We start from the raw sequence: 22323 nt of genomic DNA on the forward strand, positions 1-22323 counted from the left end.
TGATTAGAATCTGTTTTTGGTGTAGACACATAGAAGCATGTCTTAGTTTGCCTCCTTACCAAAATGAAATCATTTTACTTTCTTTGATAACATGGTCCAACATCACTTTTAACATAGTCGATTCAGTGATATAATAACCTCACATAAAGTGGCCATATTGTTACATTTTAAATTTTTGTAATATCTTCAGGACCATGTTTGCTAAAAAACAAACAGGTCTATGAAATAGTGATACAGATTACTAATTATATGCAGTACATATTGTGTGCACCCATAATGAATCAGTTACTATGAAGTCCAGTGTATGTGTTCATGAATCTCACTGACTGATTAAAACTGTATTCTCAACTGGGACTAAAACCCAAAATAATGCCTTTCATAATGAATGTATAATCAAAGTGCACCTCTTCATACATTTCTCAATCTCACCCAGTTTGCTAGTACCTCTGTCCTTCATTCAGTACTCATCAAAAGCTCTCATACATAATTTGCTGAAGAGAAGCTGTGGCAAATTGAAGCTCTGAGATATGCATGAATGACTCTTTCTGGGAAGGAAATTGTCCATTAAAGATCTAGGTTCAGGTTCTGGCCTAGTGGGCAGTTTTAATATGTCAGGAAATTTCATTGTATACAGTTTGGTTGTCTGTATGTGTGTGTTTTGCGTTGAGATGGTCGCTAATTTAAGGGATTCAATGAAGCAGAGATATTCACTCATTTTCTGTTGTTGTAATGTATCAATAATGTGGCCAAAATAAGCATTGCGATAGGTTTTAATATGCTTACTCACAAGTTTATGGAACAAAATTTGGGGAAAAAATATTTTAGGCAGAAATTTTGCTGTTATGCAACTTGCAAATTTTTGTGATTAGTTACAGTGCTGAAAGTGTGGATTTTTTTCTGAAGCCAGCTTTTCTTGGTGAAAAAATATTCTGAAGAGTTATAAAACATTTTGTTGTATGGTTACATTTGCTTTCTACGTGTAACTGAATTCAGATGTCCACTTATTAAGATGGCAGGTAAGTACACTTGTGAACCTAGGCATTGTTTTGCACATATTCTCATGTTGGTCTATACAAGATATCATTTTGGTACTGCATTTTTGACACTTGTTCTCTAAAGCTCACTCATATTGAAAGAAAGTTACCAGGTTACTCCAAATTCATTTGTGAGAAAAGCTTTGCTCTAAGTGGTTCAAAGCAATTCTCACTGGAGTACAATTTGTTGCTGCTGTGTAATCCTCATCCTACTCCTGAGAGCTTTTGATATTACATTTTCAATTTAACTGAATATATATTTAAATTTTGTACATTCTTATGGAGAAACTTTGATGACATCATTCAGGTATGTTCTTCTTTAGAGTTTCAAGTATTTGATTTAGCAACATGTTATTTTGGTGCTCAGTCTCTTCGAGTTTACCCAAAAGATCTGCAAATTCATTTAGTTTCTGTTGAAACACATCAAAATGAGTTTCATTTTTTTGAAGTTCTTCTTTTGTATTGGTGATAGCTTTTTCCACACTTTCTCTCAATAAGTTTTGCCTGCTTCCCAGGTTTTCTTGCTCCTGAAGAATTTTCTCATTTTGATATCTCACATTGTCAATCTCTGATGAAAGGTTACGTAGTCTTTGGTGAAATACGTGTTCCGTGTCATATGGAAATGCTCTGTGTGGGCTGTCAGGAGAGACAAAACCTCTCTCTGTATGGTTGTAGTTTCCATTATGCTGCAACACAAGAAAAATTTTGTAAGACTGGTTACATTCTTAAATATGTACTCTATTTTCAAGTAATTGTCAAAAGTTAAATTTCTGTAATGTACACATTTTAGTAGGGTATATGACTATTACAAGAAGTGATGCACATTTGAACAGATTCTCATGGACAACAATTTCAGTGTTTTCAGTTACCTGTCATAAGACTCTCCATAGAGCTGATTATAGAAGTGTTATATGTCATCTTGGGAAATAATGTTACATACTGTTACCGTGTGCTGTTTGAGTTGGTTAGGCATCATTGCTGACAGTTATCAGACAGGACCAAATGCTGTCTCACCACATGCTCAGTGGGGAAACAGATTTGATGATTGTGTTGGCCACGGTTGTTGATGGCCATCTTAGAGAATGCATAGGGTAATATGATAACTTTACACAAGGGCATCATCCATTGGGAGAGCAGATTTGCTGCCTTATAGGAACATCCACAGAATAAGCTGGATTATGTTATAAATTATGTTCAGTATTTTCCTAACACTCCTTAAAGTTGTATAGACATTGTAAGCTATGCATTGTCACACAATGACGGCCAGAGTTGGTCGTGTTTATAAGTGTTACATTACTGGCTGTTGTGCTCGCAAGTGGCCTTCACTGACACCACAGCTAACCAATGAAAATCAAAGGGCTCCACACACGAGCAACAGATAGCCGTGATCCATGTCGTGATATAACCTGTAACTGGTTGCCCACCTAAACTTCAATAATATGTATAATTGTTTCATAAATAACTCAAAATCAGCATATGGACCCTAGTGTTTCATGACTATTACCATGAACTACTCATCAGTTCTACTTCTACACCACAAGCTTCAGACTGCTCATCACTGCAAAGCTGGAAGGAGTATTTTGTATTACTTTGTAATATAAATGGCAACTACAGCCCCCATTTCACTTCTCAGAGTGGTTCATGGGCCCTGAATAACTATTAATTCTAATGTAAAGATCTTACTCAATTTGGGCTAAGGGAAATAAAACAAAACTGCACAACTACACTTAATAAATAGAGAACCAAGTCCCAGCCTTATTGCCACACATCACTACTAAACAGCCATATTGCATGCACAGGCCACATTCGATCCATCAGATTGCCCAGAATTTCCATGCGATTAGTGACTGATTGCTACGATTTGTCCACACACAAGTGCTTTACGAAGTGGTCAGTCACACAAGTGACAGATGGCTTCGATCTATTGCCTGTGTGCGGGGTTATAAAGCAATAAACATTTGACTGAAGTCTTCAGCAATAGAAGTCAAAACAAAATCTTCTTTCTTCACTATATATCAATTTGTTCTGTTTAGCCCTCCAGTTGTGTTTTTCATTTCACAATCAGAGGAAGGGTGCATGGTTGTGAGATGTGAGGGGAAGCTTGATGAGTAGCCATTGTTGGTATCCCAGCTTCCAGCAAATCATAACTGGATGTCGCTCTGGGTACAATCTTATTCCTAATTTCTACTATGATAACTGTGTAATCAACAGTTGCTGAATATGCATGTCTCTACCATCCAGAACCATGGCAGTGAGTATGTACTCCTTCCTGTCACTACTGGCACCAACATTATTACAGCTGATTCCTGATTTCCAGGATGCTGGGCAATTGTTCGGAAGGGCCATCTAGGCTCCTGATGATCAACAATATGACATCTGAAATTCAGTTAACTCCACATATTTTCCCACGTCATTCTGGCAGGTCTATGATATTTACTGACTACTGATTTTGCTCTGAAACAGCGGACCACTATTTCAGCAATTCATGTACAGTGTGAAGCACCTAAAAGTTGCACCATAAATATTGTGAAAATGGAAAGTGCTCTTGATGTGCAGTTTTTACAGAATTGATCAATAGTCAGAGGGTAGTATTGTTAGCCAATAAACAAATTGAAAGATTACTTACAAAGAGTATTTTTTGTGCAAACATACATTTTTTTAAAATGGAACAATGCCTATTGACATTAACAAACTGAAAGTAGGGTAAATTAGGATGTCAGTGGTGTTTGTTCTAGGATTCTAGTGCTAGTTGTTTACAAGGTTTATTTTGAAAAGTTCCCACACCGACACTTGTTGGGCTTTCAACCTGCATAGCTGCTAGGTAAAATGTTGTTATGTTTGCTTACAGTGTGCTTGTGTGTTCCTAGAGTGCATAGCAACTTGCTAGTCAGTTAGTACGTGACAGTTCAAGCAGTAGGTTGTGAATCGACAATGGCTTTTTCTGCGTTGGTAAATCCTGACATGCTCTTGGTGTTTGAAGAGTGTAGGAAGATTCCAGTTCAATTGTGTACAATGTATGTGGCAAGATATCCCAGTAGATGTCAACCATCTTTGTAATTTTTTATCAACCTCTTCAACCAGATATATGAAAGTAGTAGTTTAAAGGCTAGACAAAGCAACATAAGGAAACAAGTGACAACAGAAGAGGGGGAAATTAATGTTCTTGCTGCAGTTGCATTTGATCCGCTTGTTAGCTCCTGTGCCCTATCAAATTTCATCATGAGATGCATGTAAATAATTATGAGAATCATGTCAACTTCCGTACATGGACATTAAGACACGATACTCCAGATGTGTCATGTATCTTGTTTAGTGATGCAAACACAATTACTAATCATGGCTAGGTAAACTGCTGAAACATGCGCTATTGATGCGTTGGTAATCCCCTTTGACTTAGCAAGGTGGAGTGTCAGCACCCATGGAGTGTAAATGTGTGGTATGGGATAGTGAACTGTCGGCTCATAGGCCTGTTTTTCATAGAAGGAATACAAAATGTGCACAAGATTGGATTCTCTTAAAAGGTCATCTTCCACGGATTCTAGAAGATGTTGTTCTGCACTAGGAGGAACCTGTGGTACTAATATGATGGCTGTCCAGTCCATAGTGCACAACGTACTACAGCATGTCCCTACCTATTGTTCTAATTGTTGGATTGGAAGCAGAGGATCTGTACCTTGGCCAGCCCATTCCCTGGATTTGATGCCTGTGGACTTTTTTTCTGTGGGGAAACCTGAAACATGCAGTCTACAAGGATTGAGAGATTGATTAATTTAGGGGGGTTATGGGACTAAACGGTGAGGTCATCAGGTCCGCGATTCCAAAGTTACTCATGGAAGAGAGAGGGTCTGATAAAAGTGGATGGATCCAGCCAGAGGAGTCAAACTATGGAATGAGGAAGTTAAAATACATGCAGTAGAATGTATAAAAGGGAAGCCCAAATCTAAAAACTGGAAAAACAGACCGAGAAAACATTAACCACAATTATCCTGCTTCAGGAGTAATGTAAAACCTTATATCTGAAAATAAAAACCACTTTCACAGAGGAAACTGAGGACCAGTTCAATTATCCATGAATTGTCTGCTAATATTAAAATTAAGGAATGGCTAGCAGCTCAGCTGTAAACACACTACATGATCCCATCAGTAAATGGTGTTTTAAGCCAGTAGGAGACATAAAAGCATGTCCTGTCTTAGCTATCGTGTTAGAACCATCAGTGTAGAAGATGGTAGCACCCTGGAGCTCTGCAAGGATGGGATGTAATAGAAGCCAGAAGACCAAAGGGGCAACAGTGATCTTTGGACTCTAGAATAGGTCATTCCTAATCTATGGTCTAGGCACCATCCAAGAAGGGTTGTGGGAGCAAATATACGGGGCGCATTTCAGTGAGTGGAGATGGAGATCCTGACAGGGAAGTGAGATGCATTCCAACCAGCAGTCCCACCCATGGGCAGTTATCAGGAGGGAGACATTCCTTGTCTGCAGAGAGGACGGGGTACACGGGATGGCCAGGAAGTTGGCTCCATCATATTTGTGGAGGGGGAATTCCCACTTCTGTGAGGAGACTGTCAACAGGACTAGTGTGAAAGGCATCAATAGCCAGATGCACCAACAGTGGTGAACAGGGTCAAGTATTTTCAGTGTGGAAGGAGCCGCTGAGCCATTAACCTATTATAATGTAGTCTGGGCAAGACCAGAGTACAGTAGAGACTGAGAATAGCATCACAGTCTGCACCCCAAGAAGTCTGGGAGCTGCACCAGATAAAAAATTGTCGACATACAATGCTGGGGTAACCAGAGGCCCAACAGAGGTTACTAGCCCATTTATGGCTATGAGAAAGTGTGTGACACTTAACACAGAACCCTGTGGGATACTGTTCTCTTGAATCCGAGGGATGCTGAGTGACGTGCCAACTTGAACCTGGAAGAGCCGGTGGGATAAAAACTCGCAGATAAAAATCAGAAAGGGGCCGCGAAAGCCCTGGTCATGGAGGGTAACTAAAATGTGATTGCACCAAGCCGTGTCATATGCCTTATGTAGGCCAAAGACGACTGCGACAAGGTGCCGGCAGCTAGTAAAAGCCTGTTGGATTGCTGTTTCCAATATGAGTAAATGGTCACTTGGAGATTGTCCTTCCTGAAAGCCACATTGATATGGGGACAAAGGTCCCGAGATTTCAGTATCCAACATAATCAGAAGCTAACCATTCTCTCAAGCAGTTTACAAAGTATGTACATCAGGCTAGTCAGGCAGTAGCTGTCAAAAGATGTTGGGTTGTTCCCGGGCTTAAGGACAGGGATGACTATACTGTCTTGCCATTGCACCAGGAAAGTGTCCGTGAGCCAAATGCAGTTGAAGACCCTGAGTAGATGTTGCCTCTGGGCAACGTCCAAGTGTTGGATCATATGGTTGAGGATGGAATCCAGGCCTGGTTACGTATCATGTGAAGAGGTAAGAGCCTGCAAGGTTTCCTGTTCAGTGAAAGGTTCATTATAGGGTTCACTTTGATGGGGGCTGAAACAGATGGGGGTCTGCTCAACTTGGTGTTTCTGCCAGAGAAAAGTAGCAGGATAGGAAGAGGATGCCAATGCCATTGCAAAGTGTGTCACTAGGTGTTCTGCAAGGACCAATGGATCAGTACACAGAGCACCTTGGAGGATAAGACCCTGCTCAGTTGACTGTCCTTGGCAGCCCAGAAGGCCACAGAGCTTGGCCCAAACCTGCGATGAAGAGGCATATGTCCCCAGGGAGGAAACGTAGTGCTCCCAGCATTTCGTTTTACTCTGCTGAATAAAGTAAAGAGCCTTAACACGGATACACTTAAAAGTGAGGAGGTTGGTCTGTGAAGAGTGTCTTTTAAATCAGTGCAGTGCCCGTTGGCAGTCCTGGAAAGCGATTGCTATGTCCTTGGTCCACCACGGTACTGGTCAACGACGAGGGATACCTGTGAATAGGGGGACAGCAGAGCCAGCAGCATGTAGAATAGTGCACAACGGCGTCAAGGCAATTCGAGAGAGAGGTGTTGAAGTGCGCAGCAGACATATAGAAAGGCCAACTGGCCCTGTAGGATGCCCAACGAGGGGGGCCTGTCTGCCTGACGGTGGCAGGTGAATGATAGAATCATTGTCACAAAGGTATCAATGTTGGGTAGCCATGAGAGCAGGGGAGGAGATTGTGAGATCGATTGCAGTAAAGGTGCCATGAGTGGCACTGAAGTGGGTAGAGGAACCAGGCACAAATTGAATTCTGTAATAAGTTCGTCAATTAGAAGACCCCTACCCGCTGAAGTGGCAGATTATGTGCAATGAAGTCCCTGGGGAGGAGATATGGGAGCGGGAGTTGCTGTATGGAGGTAGACAGTTCAATATAAGGATGTGGCCTACCTGGTGGGAGGTAGACATTGCAAACGGTGGTTGTCAGTGTTGTTTGCACTTTAACCGCTATTGCTTCCAGGTTGGTACAAAGGGGGATCCAGTCACTAATGACATCTGAGCGAACCAAAGTGCAGACCCCTCCAGATGCTATCCCTGGGCTGGCATGCTTCTGACAGAACACCCAATGACCATGAAACGTTGGAGAGTGGTCATCATGGAATGCGTTTCTTGAAGAGCAAGACAATGCAGAATAGGAGGAAACAAGGCATTGTATTTCGAGTAGGTGACGATAGTATCTGTTGCAATTCCACTGGATTATCATGTGGCAAGAGTCCACGTTAGACATAAAGAAGCAGAGGGCAGATCATGTCACTTGGTCAGTGGTTGTCACCAACAAGGATGGAGTGACATCCATAAATAAGATGTCATACTCATGTTGGGGGGGGGGGGGGGAGGGCGATGGCATCTCCGAGGGCGCCTGGAGGGGCCTTTTCATGGGATGTATGTTTCTTCTTCTTCTCTTAGGAGCTTTCCAGAACTGCCAACAGGCACTGCACTGATTTAAATGGCACCCTTCACAGACCAACCTCCTCACTTTTAAGTGTATCCGTGTTAAGGCTCTTTACTTTATTCAGCAGAGTAAAACGAAATGCCGGGAGCACTATGTTTCAGAGGTGGAGGAGAGCATGGCACTAAGGAAGTACAGGCTTCTTCAAGATCTGGAACCAAAAGAGAATGGGGGACCTTGGGGTGCACAGATGGTGCATCATGTGGCCGAGTTGTGGTAGTAGGCTTCTGGCCTGAGAGATGCAGGGAAGAGGTGTCCGGGGGCGGGGGGGGGGGGGGGAGCCCCATCTCTGTCAGCTGCCGAAGAACGTAGGCACATCTTCAGCCAGGGAGGGGGAGTGGCTCCCAGAGGGAAGGTTCTGGGAACTGCAGGGGGGCGGAGAGGGAGATGGGGCTAGTGTGAGGAAGTAGTAGGAGGGGGAATGGATGTAACAGAGGAAAAAGTTGAAGAAAGTGATAATGGATGGAGTCTCTCACATTTCTGGCGAGTCTCTGCATAAGACAAGTGATGCACATACTTGTCCTCTTGGATCTTCTTTTGTCTCTTTTAAGCTGGGCAATCTGGCGAGCGAGGAGAGTGGCGCTCATGACAATTGACATCCACAGGTGGTGGAAAACAGGGGCTTCACTCATAGAGTGGGTGTCCACACCACCACACAGAGGGTCCGTCGTACAGCAGGAAGGCATATGTCCAAAATGCGAGCACTGAAAGCACCTCATGGGTGGTGGGTCGGGACATATGGCTTCACTTCACATCTGTGGCACATAATCTTGACCTTCTCACTTGGTCAAGCCCTCAAAAGCCAGAATAAAGGTGCCAGTATCAGTGCAGTTGTCTTTACGACCCTGTTGCACACGTCAAACAAAATGAACACCGTGTTGCTCCAAATTAGCCTGGAATTCCTCCTCAGTCTGCAGGATGAGATCCCTATGAAAAATCGCTCTCTGGACGATATTCAGAGACTGGTGAGGGGTAATAGACACTGTGACATTGCCAAGATGATCACAAGCACGAAGAGCTGCAGATTGGACAGCAGAAGAAGCTTTGATCAAAAGGGAGCCCGACCACATCTTACCGAGAGACTCCACTTCACCAAACTTGTCCTCGATATTCTCCACAATAGACAATGGCATTGTGGCGGTGAATGTGTCCCCGTCTGTCCTAGTACAAACAAGGTAATGGGGAAAGTGTTTCATCCCAAGATGCCAAGCCTGGGCCTCTTCGCATGGTGTAGCCAGGGAAGGGAAGGGAAGGCTGCCAGGTCATATGAAGCAGCATTCAGAGATCCTTCATCATTTGAAGAGACAGCCATTTGAGAAAGGCCAGATTTTTGCAGCTTGATACACTTCGTGGGCCAAACATCTGCCCTGATACCACTCTCTTCAGTTAGGGGCTCTCCCCATTGGTGTCACCCAGCCGCAGCATGGGCCGCCTGGCACATCGGCCAGTGCCAAGAGTTCCGGTGCTCCCAGAAGACAAGCAACCATTCCTTGGTATACATGAGGAAGGAATAGCTCAGGCATCATAAGTGTGATCTTTGTGTTGTCAGGAGGCTCAGCATGATGGGTACGTAATAGCCCCACTACACGGACTGGCTGCATATGCTGGTAGCGGGTTGAAGGGGGGCTACGGTGTGGAAGGAAGAGAGGAAAGTGTGTGTGTGTGTGTGTGGGGGGGGGGGGAGAATCCACGCCGTAGACGCTAGGGAGGGAGTTCTTCCACAAATGGGTCATACTAAAAACAGAAAATTTAGAAGTCGAGGTCTTGTGAAACAAGCGGGAACCTAAACCCCAAAAAGGATGAAAAAGAATAGGCAGAAGGAACAAAATTGCAAACAAAAAAGGGAACCAGGTGCTTAGCATGGTCGACATACATGAGAACACCGAGGAAGGGGAAGGAGGGGCAGCGAAGAAGGAGCGAGGTTCGGGAGGGAGGGGCAGGGTAAGGAAATGAAGCCTGGGAAGGAAGAATGGGCTGCAATAGCTCAGGGCTTAGTGTGTGCCGTGCACAAACTCACGAAAGAACCGTGAGCACCCTGGGAGGTTTCTACGAGGACGTACCAACTACACCCAATGGTATGTAACGACATATTACTGCAACTTGCATGGACATTTCTGCTGAAATGCTAACACGTGTGCAGTAGTTCCATACCAGACAGGAAGCGTGTATTGCCGCTGCTGGTGGTCTTTTTGAACACAAATTGTAGTGGTCAGTTTTCTCGTTACTGATCATAATCCACATAACTAGTTCATGCATTTATGTTGTTCTTCAGTGTGTTCTACCACAGATGTAGTATAAATGTCGGTGTGGGAACTTTTCGAAGTGCGATAGCTCGTAAGTGACTCGCACTAGAATCCTGCAACAAATATCACTGACTTTCTGATTTATCCTACTTTTACTTTGTTGATATCAATAGGTATTGTTCCATTTAAAAAAGTGCATGTTCCCACAAAAATAGACTTTCTAAGTTTTATTTCAAGCTCTTGATTGGTTAACAGTACGAGACCCCGACTACCAATCCATTCTGTGGTAACTGCACATCAATTGAACTTTACATTTCCGCAATGTTTACAGTGCAGGTTCAAATGGCTCTGAGCACTATGGGACTCAACTGCTGAGGTCATTAGTCCCCTAGAACTTAGAACTAGTTAAACCTAACTAACCTAAGGACATCACAAACATCCATGCCCGAGGCAGGATTGGAACCTGTGACCGTAGCGGTCTTGCGGTTCCAGACTGCAGCGCCTTTAACCGCACGGCCACTTCGGCCGGCGACAGTGCAGGTTTTAGGTGATTCTCACCGTATATTGTCATAAGTTCAGAGTTCACATTCATTTGATGTGGTTCCGAATCTGCCCAAAAGGATGAAACGTTAAAGCTTTCCTTTCACTACTTTATTGTCTTCTAAGCAGATATGTATTTACATAACGTTTGACAACGTTAACTGGAATACTCTCTTTCAAATTCTGAAGGTGGCAGGGGTAAAATACAGGGAGCGAAAGGCTATTTACAATTTGTACAGAAACCAGATGGCAGTTATAAGAGTCGAGGGGCATGAAAGGGAAGCAGTGGTTGGGAAAGGAGTGAGACAGGGTTGTAGCCTCTCCCCGATGTTATTCAATCTGTATATTGAGCAAGCAGTAAAGGAAACAAAAGAAAAATTCGGAGTAGGTATTAAAATTCATGGAGAAGAAGTAAATACTTTGAGGTTCGCCGATGACATTGTAATTCCGTCAGAGACAGCAAAGGACTTGGAAGAGCAGTTGAACGGAATGGACAGTGTCTTGAAAGGAGGATATAAGATGAACATCAACAAAAGCAAAACGAGGATAATGGAATGTAGTCAAATTAAATCGGGTGATGCTGAGGGGATTAGATTAGGAAATGAGACACTTGAAGCAGTAAAGGAGTTTTGCTATTTAGGGAGTAAAATAACTGATGATGGTCGAAGTAGAGAGGATATAAAATGTAGACTGGCAATGGCAAGGAAATCATTTCTGAAGAAGAGAAATTTGTTAACATCGAGTATAGATTTAAGTGTCAGGAAGTCGTTTCTGAAAGTATTTGTATGGAGTGTAGCCATGTATGGAAGTGAAACATGGATGATAAATAGTTTGGACAAGAAGAGAATAGAAGCTTTCGAAATGTGGTGCTACAGAAGAATGCTGAAGATAAGGTGGGTAGATCACGTAACTAATGAGGAGGTATTGAATAGGATTGGGGAGAAGAGAAGTTTGTGGCACAACTTGACCAGAAGAAGGGATCGGTTGGTAGGACATGTTTTGAGGCATCAAGGGATCACAAATTTAGCATTGGAGGGCAGCGTGGAGGGTAATAATCGTAGAGGGAGACCAAGAGATGAATACACTAAGAAGGATGTAGGTTGCAGTAGGTACTGGGAGATGAAAAAGCTTGCACAGGATAGAGTAGCATGGAGAGCTGCATCAAACCAGTCTCAGGACTGAAGACCACAACAACAACAACGTTTTTAGACATGTTCTATTTCCATATTCCACTAAAATGTACGCAGGACATGTAATAAATTTAACGTAGTGACACTGTCCGATAGATAAGCATAGAAAATACTCAATTTCAGAAATAACATCAGTTTTTCTAAAAATTGCGCTTATAGTGCTGATTTGTATGAGAAATTTACGACCTGCAATTGCTTTTTACACACAATTGTGTATCGCAGTCAAACTAGCGTCATATTATTATGAGACACATACTGTGGGTCTATGTGTTTGGAGACCACTTTAACAAAGAAGACTGTTACATCCACACAGTAAAGTGACAGATAAGTGTGGCATTGCTCAATTAATGGTGCTCGTGAAGCTGTCAGTTCCAGTGCTCACGTCTCCAAAGCATCGCAAGAGTGGGATCTCTCCTTAGGCCACCACCTTACTCTCTGATGCTGGTCATCCGGGATAGAGCATAAACACGATTTATCACTGAACACAGTGCGATGTGATTGATCAGCAGTCCATCCTTCCCAGTCAAGCTAATACTTCAAGTGCACCCTTTTTCGTTGTGGCCTGAATGTCAGCCAGTGCATGGGATTCCCACGTCCAGCTGTTGCTAGTCTCTGACCGATGGCGTGCCATGACATAATGTTGCAGAGCGTCCAACACAGTACTTGTTCTCGGTTGGCAGGTGCAGATATGAAGGGATACTCCATTGTGGTGGTCAGATGTGATTGACCGGAACCTTGACAAGTGTGCCTGCCCTCAAATTCCCAAGCAGTCCAATGTCGGGCCAGTTTCACATCCGAATGTGCCGAAATCTGAATACTGGACTATTCGACTAGCCGGCCAAATCGAGATCCATAATGTGGCTCCTTACAAACCATTTGGATGCTGATAACATTATCTCACACGAGTACCTGGCATCTGCATGTCCTTACCAGTGGTCACTCAGGATCTGACGCTGTTCACGCCCCGTATACGATCCAGCAGGCCAGGTAACAATGCTAACACTAGTGCACTCTAGTGAAGGCTGACTACACGTCTAGGGTAAGCCTGGACAGTCCTGGTTTTTTAGTGCTGTCCGGGGTTGCAAAAATGTCTAGTGTCTGAGAATTTTATGACTGACAAGTACTTTTTTTAAATTTTAGACGTGTATGTTTGACATTGCGTTTTTAAAGATTCTCTTACAGCCATGCGCCTCAGCCGATCTTGGAACAAGTTCTGACGTTGGCGGGAGGTCGTGGCTACAGATCACGTAACTTTCACTTAGTCATTTACAACACACCAGAGAAAATGGGTTTATGTTGTTTTCGTGTTTGAAGTAACTCATTTACAAATTTTTGATCCTTTTTACCTCTGCTCGTCTTTTGCTCCTCATTTAGCTGTGCGCAAAAGAGAGTCTGTGTTTAATGTTAACCTGCAACAGGAAAACAAAGTTTTGAAATTGTGTAATGACAGCAACAATGGCGTATTTATTGCACGCTATGTACTAAATAATTTTATGTTGCACATAAAGAAAAAAGCGACATTTAAAGAACACGTGAAAACAACTAAGCTTAGGAGTGCTATTGATACTACTGCTTCACCATATGTATGAATGTTTTTTAAAGCCAAAGAAAACAGTGATCTGCAGTGTGCAGCTATAGAGGCCACATTTTCATACCACACTGCTAGACACGAACATCATTTCTGAAAAATCTCGTATCTACTGAAAAATACAACTGAATAAATGAAGTTAATGTTTCAGTAAACCGCTCTAACTAATTTCAAAAGTACGTCATGGGTTGGACTCAGATAAAATATGGTAATTTGTCCACGGTTGAGATAAAATATGGTAATTTGTCCACGGTTGTATTCAAAAAAAGTATGGTTAGCCTATGCCAGTGGCCGTTCTACCTGTCAGAGAGAATTGCAATTTGAATCATTTACATACCCGCCGATGGTGTGTATGTGTACGAAGTTAGATTGACATCTGACCATGTCTTCTGGTGCTTCACTTTTTTTGTCAGGGAGTGTAATTAGTGCCCTGTTGTTATCAGTCATCAAAAGCTGACGTTATCACTTAAAGATGATGAGCAGGTGGCTCGTCGAAATATCACCAAGTCTTAATGATGCCATATGATATAACAGTCGAAAGTTCAACAATATGTTTTGTTTTGTGTGAGCTTCTTGCCATGCGTTTAGGGTAGATGGTTTTATTTATTCCAGAGTGGCAACCTCATCATTTTTTAGTTATCAGCTTGCCCTGCATATATCTCTTATAGCTTTTTAATTTCTGTGTTGTTTTCTGATTTTGATGGTATTAAGCATGCCAACAAATCCAGTCGTAAGGCCGATGATGTGAAATTAAATGATATTTGTATTTCTGTGGTGAAGAAAATTTGTACAGCTCTTTCCAGTATTCGGCGATAGGAATAGAATATGACAACAGCTAACAATGGCGAATTGCGCTCGAGTTTTGAAAATATGTAACATCACTCCTCTTCACGGGAACACGCGGTAACGAAATTTTACTGCAGTGAGTAGTGAGCCAGGGTGTGAATCGGACGTACATGGAAGCTACAACCTCTTTGAAGATTTACTTTCTAAGTTGGGACGAAACACTGGTATTCTCCAAGAAATTCATTCGACCATGGCGTAATATCTGCATGCACATAAATACTTTGCAGTCCACTTGCTTGTCATATATCAGTAAGAAACTCTTAAACATTTAGCTCTGAAGAGAGGCAAGTAGAAGAACTGTGGCTCAGATTTAGAAGAGTAGTTGACCATGCACCTAACAGATATGTACCTAGTAGAACAGTTCATGATGGCAGGGAACCTCCGTGGTATACAGTTGCTACAAAGAAACTTCGAAATAAACAGAGACTACTGCATTTTATGTCTAAAATGAAGTATGGGATTATACATAGATGCTGAATGAAACGCCTTTGGCTGTCAAGAGGACAATGTGTGAAGCCTTGAACGACTACCATACAAGAATATTATCGAAATATTTCTCATGAAAACCCAAAGAATTTCTGGTAACATGTAAAGGCTGTTAGAGGTACCAAAGTTAGTGTCCAGACACTCATGGACGAGGCAGGGACTGAAACTGAGTGTAGCAAAACAAAAGCAGAAACTCTGAACTCCATTTTCAAATGTTCCTTTACAAATGAAAAAACAATGGTATTGCGCACCACTGCAGAGATGAGTGATACAGATGTTGGTGTCAGTGGTGTTGAGAAACACCAAAAATCTTGAAGATTGAGTAAAGCTCCAGGACTCGATGTAATCTTCAGAACATTGATTATATACTGAATTTGCGGCTGAGGTAGCCCTCTTTTTTAGGCGTAATCTACTGTAGATCTCTCAACAAGAAACTGTACCAAGTACTTGGAAGAAAGTACAAGTCACATTCATATGCAGGAAGGCTACCAGAAGTGATACACGAAACTACCATCCAGTATCCTTTTAATTCATTTGTTGTAGAGTCGTATAACTCATTATGAGCCCAAATATGATCAGCTATCTTGAACATAATGACTTCCATACCACGCAGCACATATTCCAAAAACGTCGATCATGTGAAACCCAACTCACACGTTTCTCACATGACATTCTAAAGCCATGGATCAAGGCAGTCGGTTAGATACGTGCCGCATTTCTCGATTTCCGAAAAGCGTTTGACTCAGTACCACAACTGCACTTGTAATCAAAAGTGCAACAGTATGGGGCATCAAGTGAAATTTGTGACTGGATTGAGGATTTCTTGGTAGGTAGTATGCAGGATATTTTCTTGGATGCAGACTCATCAGTAGATGTCGAAGTAACTTTGGATGTGCCACAGGGACATGAGTTACCCTTACTGTTCATGTTGTTATTTTTACGGAAGAAGCAATTATCTATAATGAAGTACAGTCTAGAAAAAAGTTACACGAATAAACAACCGGATCTTGATAAAATTTGAAAATGAATCGAACTTTTTAAAAAGGGCGTAAGTCAAGAAAACCAACTTAGTGGGAAACTAAAAAAACTGTTTTGGAAGAAAAATTCCAGGAAATAAGAAAGTTTGCTCGTATGAAATAGTAGTATAGGTGCCCCCTGATTCGTATATACATTAACTGTTAAGTGAATACAAATACATACAATGTTATGTATATTTAAAATGTGAAAACATCTGCCCTTTAAAAAAATGGTCTCGTAGGACGAAGACAGAACAAAATGTTGATATTAGGCCACGTTAGTGAATTAAATGTTACAAAAACGATTCTAAGCCACAGAGAATGGACATAATACCTTTAAACTGGTAAAAGAAACATTTAGAAATATTAGAAAAGGTACATAAAACTCAAGCCTTTCCACTTGGGATGAACTGTTCCTCAGTCATCGTCATGTGCTGTACTACTGTCAGTAGTCCAGCTCAAAAGTTCCTCGTAGAATTGCGTACGCTCACTTGGAACATACCACTACATCTTTTCTGCATCTTGAATTTTTTGCACTTTAATTGGCACCGATCCTGCTGGGTAGGCGGGGTTTGTTGGAGGAGGTACAGGTTCTCGCTGATGGGCCATGATGAATATTGGCTCACTAATTCGTTGATACACGTTGAGCGTTTTATGAACCCAACTCTGTCACTCGACTAAACAAAGTGAAAGGAACTGGTGAGTGCAAAGTTACATCTGTCACATTTTAGCTTGTACCTTGTTTCTTCAGAAACTGTCGTCTTCTTACAATATTTTGTCCACCAACCTTTTAAGTCCAGAATGTCTGATGTGTCAACTACTGTAACTATAAATTTTCCTGATTTTGTACTGGTTTGTAGAATGTGCTGTGTTGTTTGACGAACAGTGAATATTCTGTCGAAACCTATCCGAAGTGATATCAGAGTCACGATCACAAGGTAAAAAGCTGTGTCCTCTCACTGGAAAATACTGCTGAAAAAGTTTGGAACGTCCAGAATCTGTCAGTGAAAGTATCTACTGGCTCCTTCGTGACAAACATACGAAGTGCTAGTCCAGCTTTTTATGTCTCGAATGCATAAAACACTGACTGAGATCTCTCTGAGATAAATAGATGCTGTACTAGTACTTTTGGCAGGCTAATACGAGGGTGTTTTGAAAAGTTATCGGAATCACCACGAGAGGTCAGCACAACGAGTTGTTCACGTGATATTCATTGGACTGTTGCCTGGAAACACGTGCCACGTCAGTGCTCTTGGAAGAGAGCTGTGGCGGTGACGAGGCTCTGTTGTTGTTCCCACGTAGTGATTTGCGAAGATGGAAAAAATCGAGATTTGAGCAGTGATTAAGTACTTCGCGAAGAAAGGAATGAAAGCAAAGGACGTTCGTGCCGATTTCCAGAATAAACTGGGGGACTCTGCTCCTTCATACTGGACTCAAGCCATGTTGCCAAGATGACATTTAAATTTGGTCGGGAGAGCTTAGATGATGATTCGCGCAGTGGTCGACCAAGATGTGTCACTACTCGAGAAATCATTGTAAAAGTTCACAAAATGGTAATGGAGATCGCCTATTGAAAGTGCATGAAATTGCTCACGCTTGCCATATGTCATCTGAAAGTGTATATCACATTTTAACTGAAGAATTAGAAATGAATATATTTTTTATTTGGCACTTAGAAATATTTACTAGGATACCTTATAGTACGAAGATTTAAAACGTGTAACCTTCCATCAGTAACTATGGTTTGGTGAAAATTGAATGTCTCTTTGAGTGGTCACTTTCCCACCCCCGCCTCCCCCTCCTCAACATGCGGCCCGAGATTTCGCTCTACAATGGTCAATATTGGCTTGTAAGCAAAAATACACTGCTGGCCACCGTAAATGGAACACCCTGAAGGAAGCATCCAAATCAAGTGAAATTTACACCATGGGTTTGCAGCGATGAGATATGCAGCTGATTAGAATTCCAGCGCAGATGCACATCACGCGCGGCTGTGGCGCCACCTCATAGCGCCATTTAAGGCTTGGCGATTTCGACGAGTGTACGTTCGGCACGTGTGTTTACCTTGTGGTTGTTTCACAAGATGATCAGTTATGCCTCGTAGACAACAGCGAACATCTTTTGATCAAGTATCCGAGTTCGACAGAGGAAGGATAGTAGCTTACCGAGATTGTGGATTATCATACGGAGAAATCGCTAGTCGTGTTGGACGAAACCAAACAACTGTAATGCGGATATGTGACCGTTGGATGCAGGAGGGTACGACGGACCGACGTGGTCGATCGCATTCACCTCGGTGCACCACTGCACGTGCTGATAGGCAAATTGTGCGCATGGCAGTGACGGATCACTCAGTGACATCCCGAACCATAGCACAGCACATTGCGTCTGTAACGCATCATCCAGTGTCTGTGCGTACCATTCGACGCCGTTACAGCAGAGTGGTCTGTCCGCAAGACGTCCATTGCTTCGTCTACCATTGACGCAGAACCACAGACGTCTCCGTCGCCAATGGTGTGATGACAGATGGATGTGGACGGCAGAATGGAATGACGTTGTCTTTACTGTCGAGGCACGCTTCTGTCTGCAGCACCACGATGGTCGGATTCGAGTGTGGAGACACCGTGGAGAGAGGATGCTGGACAGCTGCATTATGCACCGCCACACTGGTCTTGCACGGGGTATTATGGTATGGGGCGGTATTGGATATTACTCTCGCACGCCTCTAGTACGCATTGCCGGTACTTTAAATAGCCGGCGCTACATATCCGAGGTGCTGGAGCCAGTTGTCCTTCCTTACCTTCAGGGCTCGGCCACAGTCATATTTCAACAGGATAATGCGCGACCACACGTGGCACGCATTGTCCAAAGGTTCTTCGTCAATAACCAGATTGAATTGCTTCCCTGGCCGGCTCGCTCTCCGGATCTTTCGCCGATAGAAAACATGTGGTCCATGGTTGCTCAACGAGTGACCCAGATTACTTCCCCAGCTGCCACACCAGATGATCTTTGGCAACATGGGGAAGCTGCTTGGGCTGCTGTACCCCAGGAACACATCCAACGTCTCTTTGACTCAATGCCAAGACGTGTGGCAGCGGTGATCTCCAACAATGGCGGCTACTCTGGCTACTGATTCTGGCAGGAACCACATGTCACAGACGTCTGTAAACGTAATCATTTGATACTTGGTCAACATGTTACCTACAATATAAATCTTGTTGTGCTACCTCTTGTCTTTCTTGGTGTTGCATTTACGGTGGCCAGCAGTGTATTTGACGACCACAGGTCTGAAATACTTCTTTCACGTATGGATAGTTGGACTAATTGTTCGAGGCAATTATCAGACAAAGTTTTCAGTATTATTTCGCAAGACTGTCCTTAGCGCCGATAACCTATAATATCCCGAACTATTTTAATTAGCGCGGCATTTCCAGCTGTGGACGTTATTTCCTCAAACACTGATAGAGGTGTATCAGATCAGTTTCTTTAGGGGGGAAAATAATTTTCACGGAAGGAATTGGAGGCTGGAACAATATGGGTTACTGTTGGCGACGAACTTTACTGACTTCTGAACGGAGCTGCGAGCTCACCGAATGCAGGGACAAGGTTGACGGCCGCGGCGCCGACGCGGTGCTGTGGCGGGGATAGCAGTGGCGGCTGGCGCCAGCCTTGATGAGCTCGACGACGAAGGGCTCCGCGCCCGGCTCGGAGCAGGCGATCATGAGGCAGGTGCCCTTGTAGGGCCGGCCGTACCAGTGGTCGGGGTCGACGTCAGGCCGCACCAGTAGTTCGCGGAAAGCGGACAGGTCCCGCCGCTCCAGCGCCTGTATCAGCTCCATTTGCGCCTCCGAGCACTCGCACGTTGCCCGAGGCTCGAACATCCTGGAACAGCATAATGCGAGGGGCAACCATATAGCTTTAATTGTTGTTGTTGTCTTCAGTCCTGACACTGGTTTGATGCAGCTCTCCATGATACCCTATCCTGTGCAAGCTTCTTCATCTCCCAGTACCTACTGCAACCTACATCCTTCTGCATCCGCTTAGTGTATTCATCTCTTGGTCTCCCTCTACGATTATTACCCTCCACGCTGCCCTCCAATACTAAATTGGTGATCCCTTGATGCCTCAGAACATGTCCTACCAACCAATACCTTCTTCTTGTCAAGTTGTGCCACAAACTCCTCTTCTCCCCAATTCTATTCAATACCTCCTCATTAGTTATGCGATCTACCCATCTAATCTTCAGCATTCTTCTGTAGCACCACATTTCGAAAGCTTCTATTCTCTTCTTGCCCAAACTATTTATCGTCCACGTTTCACTTCCATACATGGCTACACTTCATCCAAATACTTTCAGAAACGACTTCCTGACACTTAAGTCTATACTCGATGTTAACAAATTTCTCTTCTTCAGAAACGTTTTCCTTGCCATTGCCAGTCTACATTTTATATCGTCTCTACTTCGACCATCATCAGTTATTTTGTTACCCAAATAGCAAAACTGCTTTACTACTTTAAGTGTCTCATTTCCTAATCTAATTCCCTCAGCATCACCCGACTTAATTCGACTACATTCCATTATCCTCGTTTTGCTTATGTAGATGTTCATCTTATATCCTCCGTTCAAGACACTGTCCATTCCGTTCAACTGCTCTTCCAAGTCCTTTGCTATCTCTGACAGAATTACAAGTTCATCGGCGAACCTCAAAGTTTTTATTTCTTCTCCGTGGATTTTGATACCTACCCTGAATTTTTCTTTTGTTTGCTTTACTGCTTGTTCAATATACAGATTGAATAACATCGGGGAGAGGCTACAACTCTGTCTCACTCCCTTCGCAACCACTGCTTCCCTTTCATGCCCCTCGACTCTTATAACTGCCATCTGGTTTCTGTACAAATTGTAAATAGCCTTTCGCTCCCTGTATGTTACCCCTGCGACCTTTAGAATTTGAAAGAGAGTATTCCAGTCAACATTGTCAAAAGCTTTCTCTAAGTCTACAAAAGCTAGGAACGTAGGTTTACCTTTCCTTAATCTTTCTTCTAAGGTGAATCGTAAGGTCAGTATTGCCTCACGTATTCCAATATTTCTACGGAATCCAAACTGATCTTCCCTGAGATCGGCCTTTATCAGTTTTTCCATTCGTCTGTAAAGAATTCGCGTTAGTATTTTGCAGCTGTGACTTATTAAACTGATTGTTCGGTAATTTTCACATCTGTCAAGACCTGCTTTCTTTGGGATTGGAATTATTATATTCTTCTTGAAGTCTGACGGTATTTCGCCGGTCTCATACATCTTGCTCACCAGATGGTAGAGTTTTGTCAGGACTGGCTCTCCCAAGGATTATCACCACTAAAAAATTAAGTTATGTTGGTAATTTTTTTTTTTTCGCAGGCATATGTCGTCAGTTCTGATACAAACTGAAATCATCGCACCAAAGTATCGTAACGCGCCGCTAGGTAAGCCAAAACAAAAGCGAGCAAACCGTTAATAAAGTGGATATTGTGCATGGATAACGCCATACCCGGCAGAAAACCAGGCACCTCGAGATGTCAACAGATCGCAGGGGAAGCCTGAAGAATTATATCGAGAGACTCTACGGGTAGAAGATGTACCGAAATATCAAAAAGCTGGGCAAGCTTTGACAAAGAAAATGGGCAATGATCAGTTCTTTCAGCTTCCTGGTGGTGTGTCCAGTTGGGTACATGGTACAAGTTTTCGCCAGTATCAGTACGCATATGCACTGACGATAAAAAATGCAACATCAAAAAATAATGAATGTAGAGTAATGAAGTTTATGGAATACATTTACCTAGGTAGCTTACTTAAGTGATTAACATTGCGAGAAAAACCACTGAAAATTTGAAATGCTGGGACGTTAATATCCGGCGTAACCGCCAGAATGTTGAATGTAAGCATGCAAAAGTGCGTGCATTGTGTTGTACAGATTCCGGATGTCAGTTTCTGGGATGGAGTTCCATGCCTGTTACACTTGGTTGGTCAACACAGGAACGGTTAATGCTGGTTTTGGATGACGCTGGAGTTATCGTCCAGTGATGTCCCGTGCTCGCTTGGAGACAGATCTGGTGATAGAGCAAGCCATGGCAACATATCGATACTCTGTAGAGCATGTTGGTTTACAACAGCGGTATGTGGGCGAGCATTATTCTGCTGGAAAACGCCCCCTGGAATGCTCTTCATGAATGGCATCAACAGGTCGATACACCAGACTGACGTACAAATTTGCAGTCAGGGTCGTGGGATAACCACGAGAATACTCCTGCTGTCATACGAAATCGCACCCAAGACCATAATTCCGAGTGTAGGTCCAGTGTATCTAGCGCGTAGACAGATTGGTTGCAGGCCTTCAACCAGCCTCCTACTAACCAATACACGACCATCACTGGCACTGAGGCACAATCAGCTTTCATCAGAAAACAC

The 22323-nt window shown here is 43.1% G+C and overlaps 1 protein-coding gene across 1 annotated transcript in view; it reads right to left on the reverse strand.

The window, feature by feature from the left end:
* Nucleotides 1–22323, reverse strand: part of LOC126234674 (uncharacterized) — a 103814-nt gene continuing 81491 nt past the window's right edge. Inside the window, exons 2-3 of the mRNA XM_049943414.1 lie at nt 19475–19766; nt 1–1720 (exon numbers count right to left, since the gene is read on the reverse strand). Coding sequence (XP_049799371.1) covers nt 1334–1720; nt 19475–19765 — 678 coding nt within the window. The 5' untranslated portion in view covers nt 19766 and the 3' untranslated portion in view covers nt 1–1333. The remainder of the gene's footprint in view (nt 1721–19474; nt 19767–22323) is intronic.

The sequence above is a fragment of the Schistocerca nitens genome, chromosome 2 (assembly GCF_023898315.1).
Source record: "Schistocerca nitens isolate TAMUIC-IGC-003100 chromosome 2, iqSchNite1.1, whole genome shotgun sequence".
NCBI lineage: Eukaryota > Metazoa > Arthropoda > Insecta > Orthoptera > Acrididae > Schistocerca > Schistocerca nitens.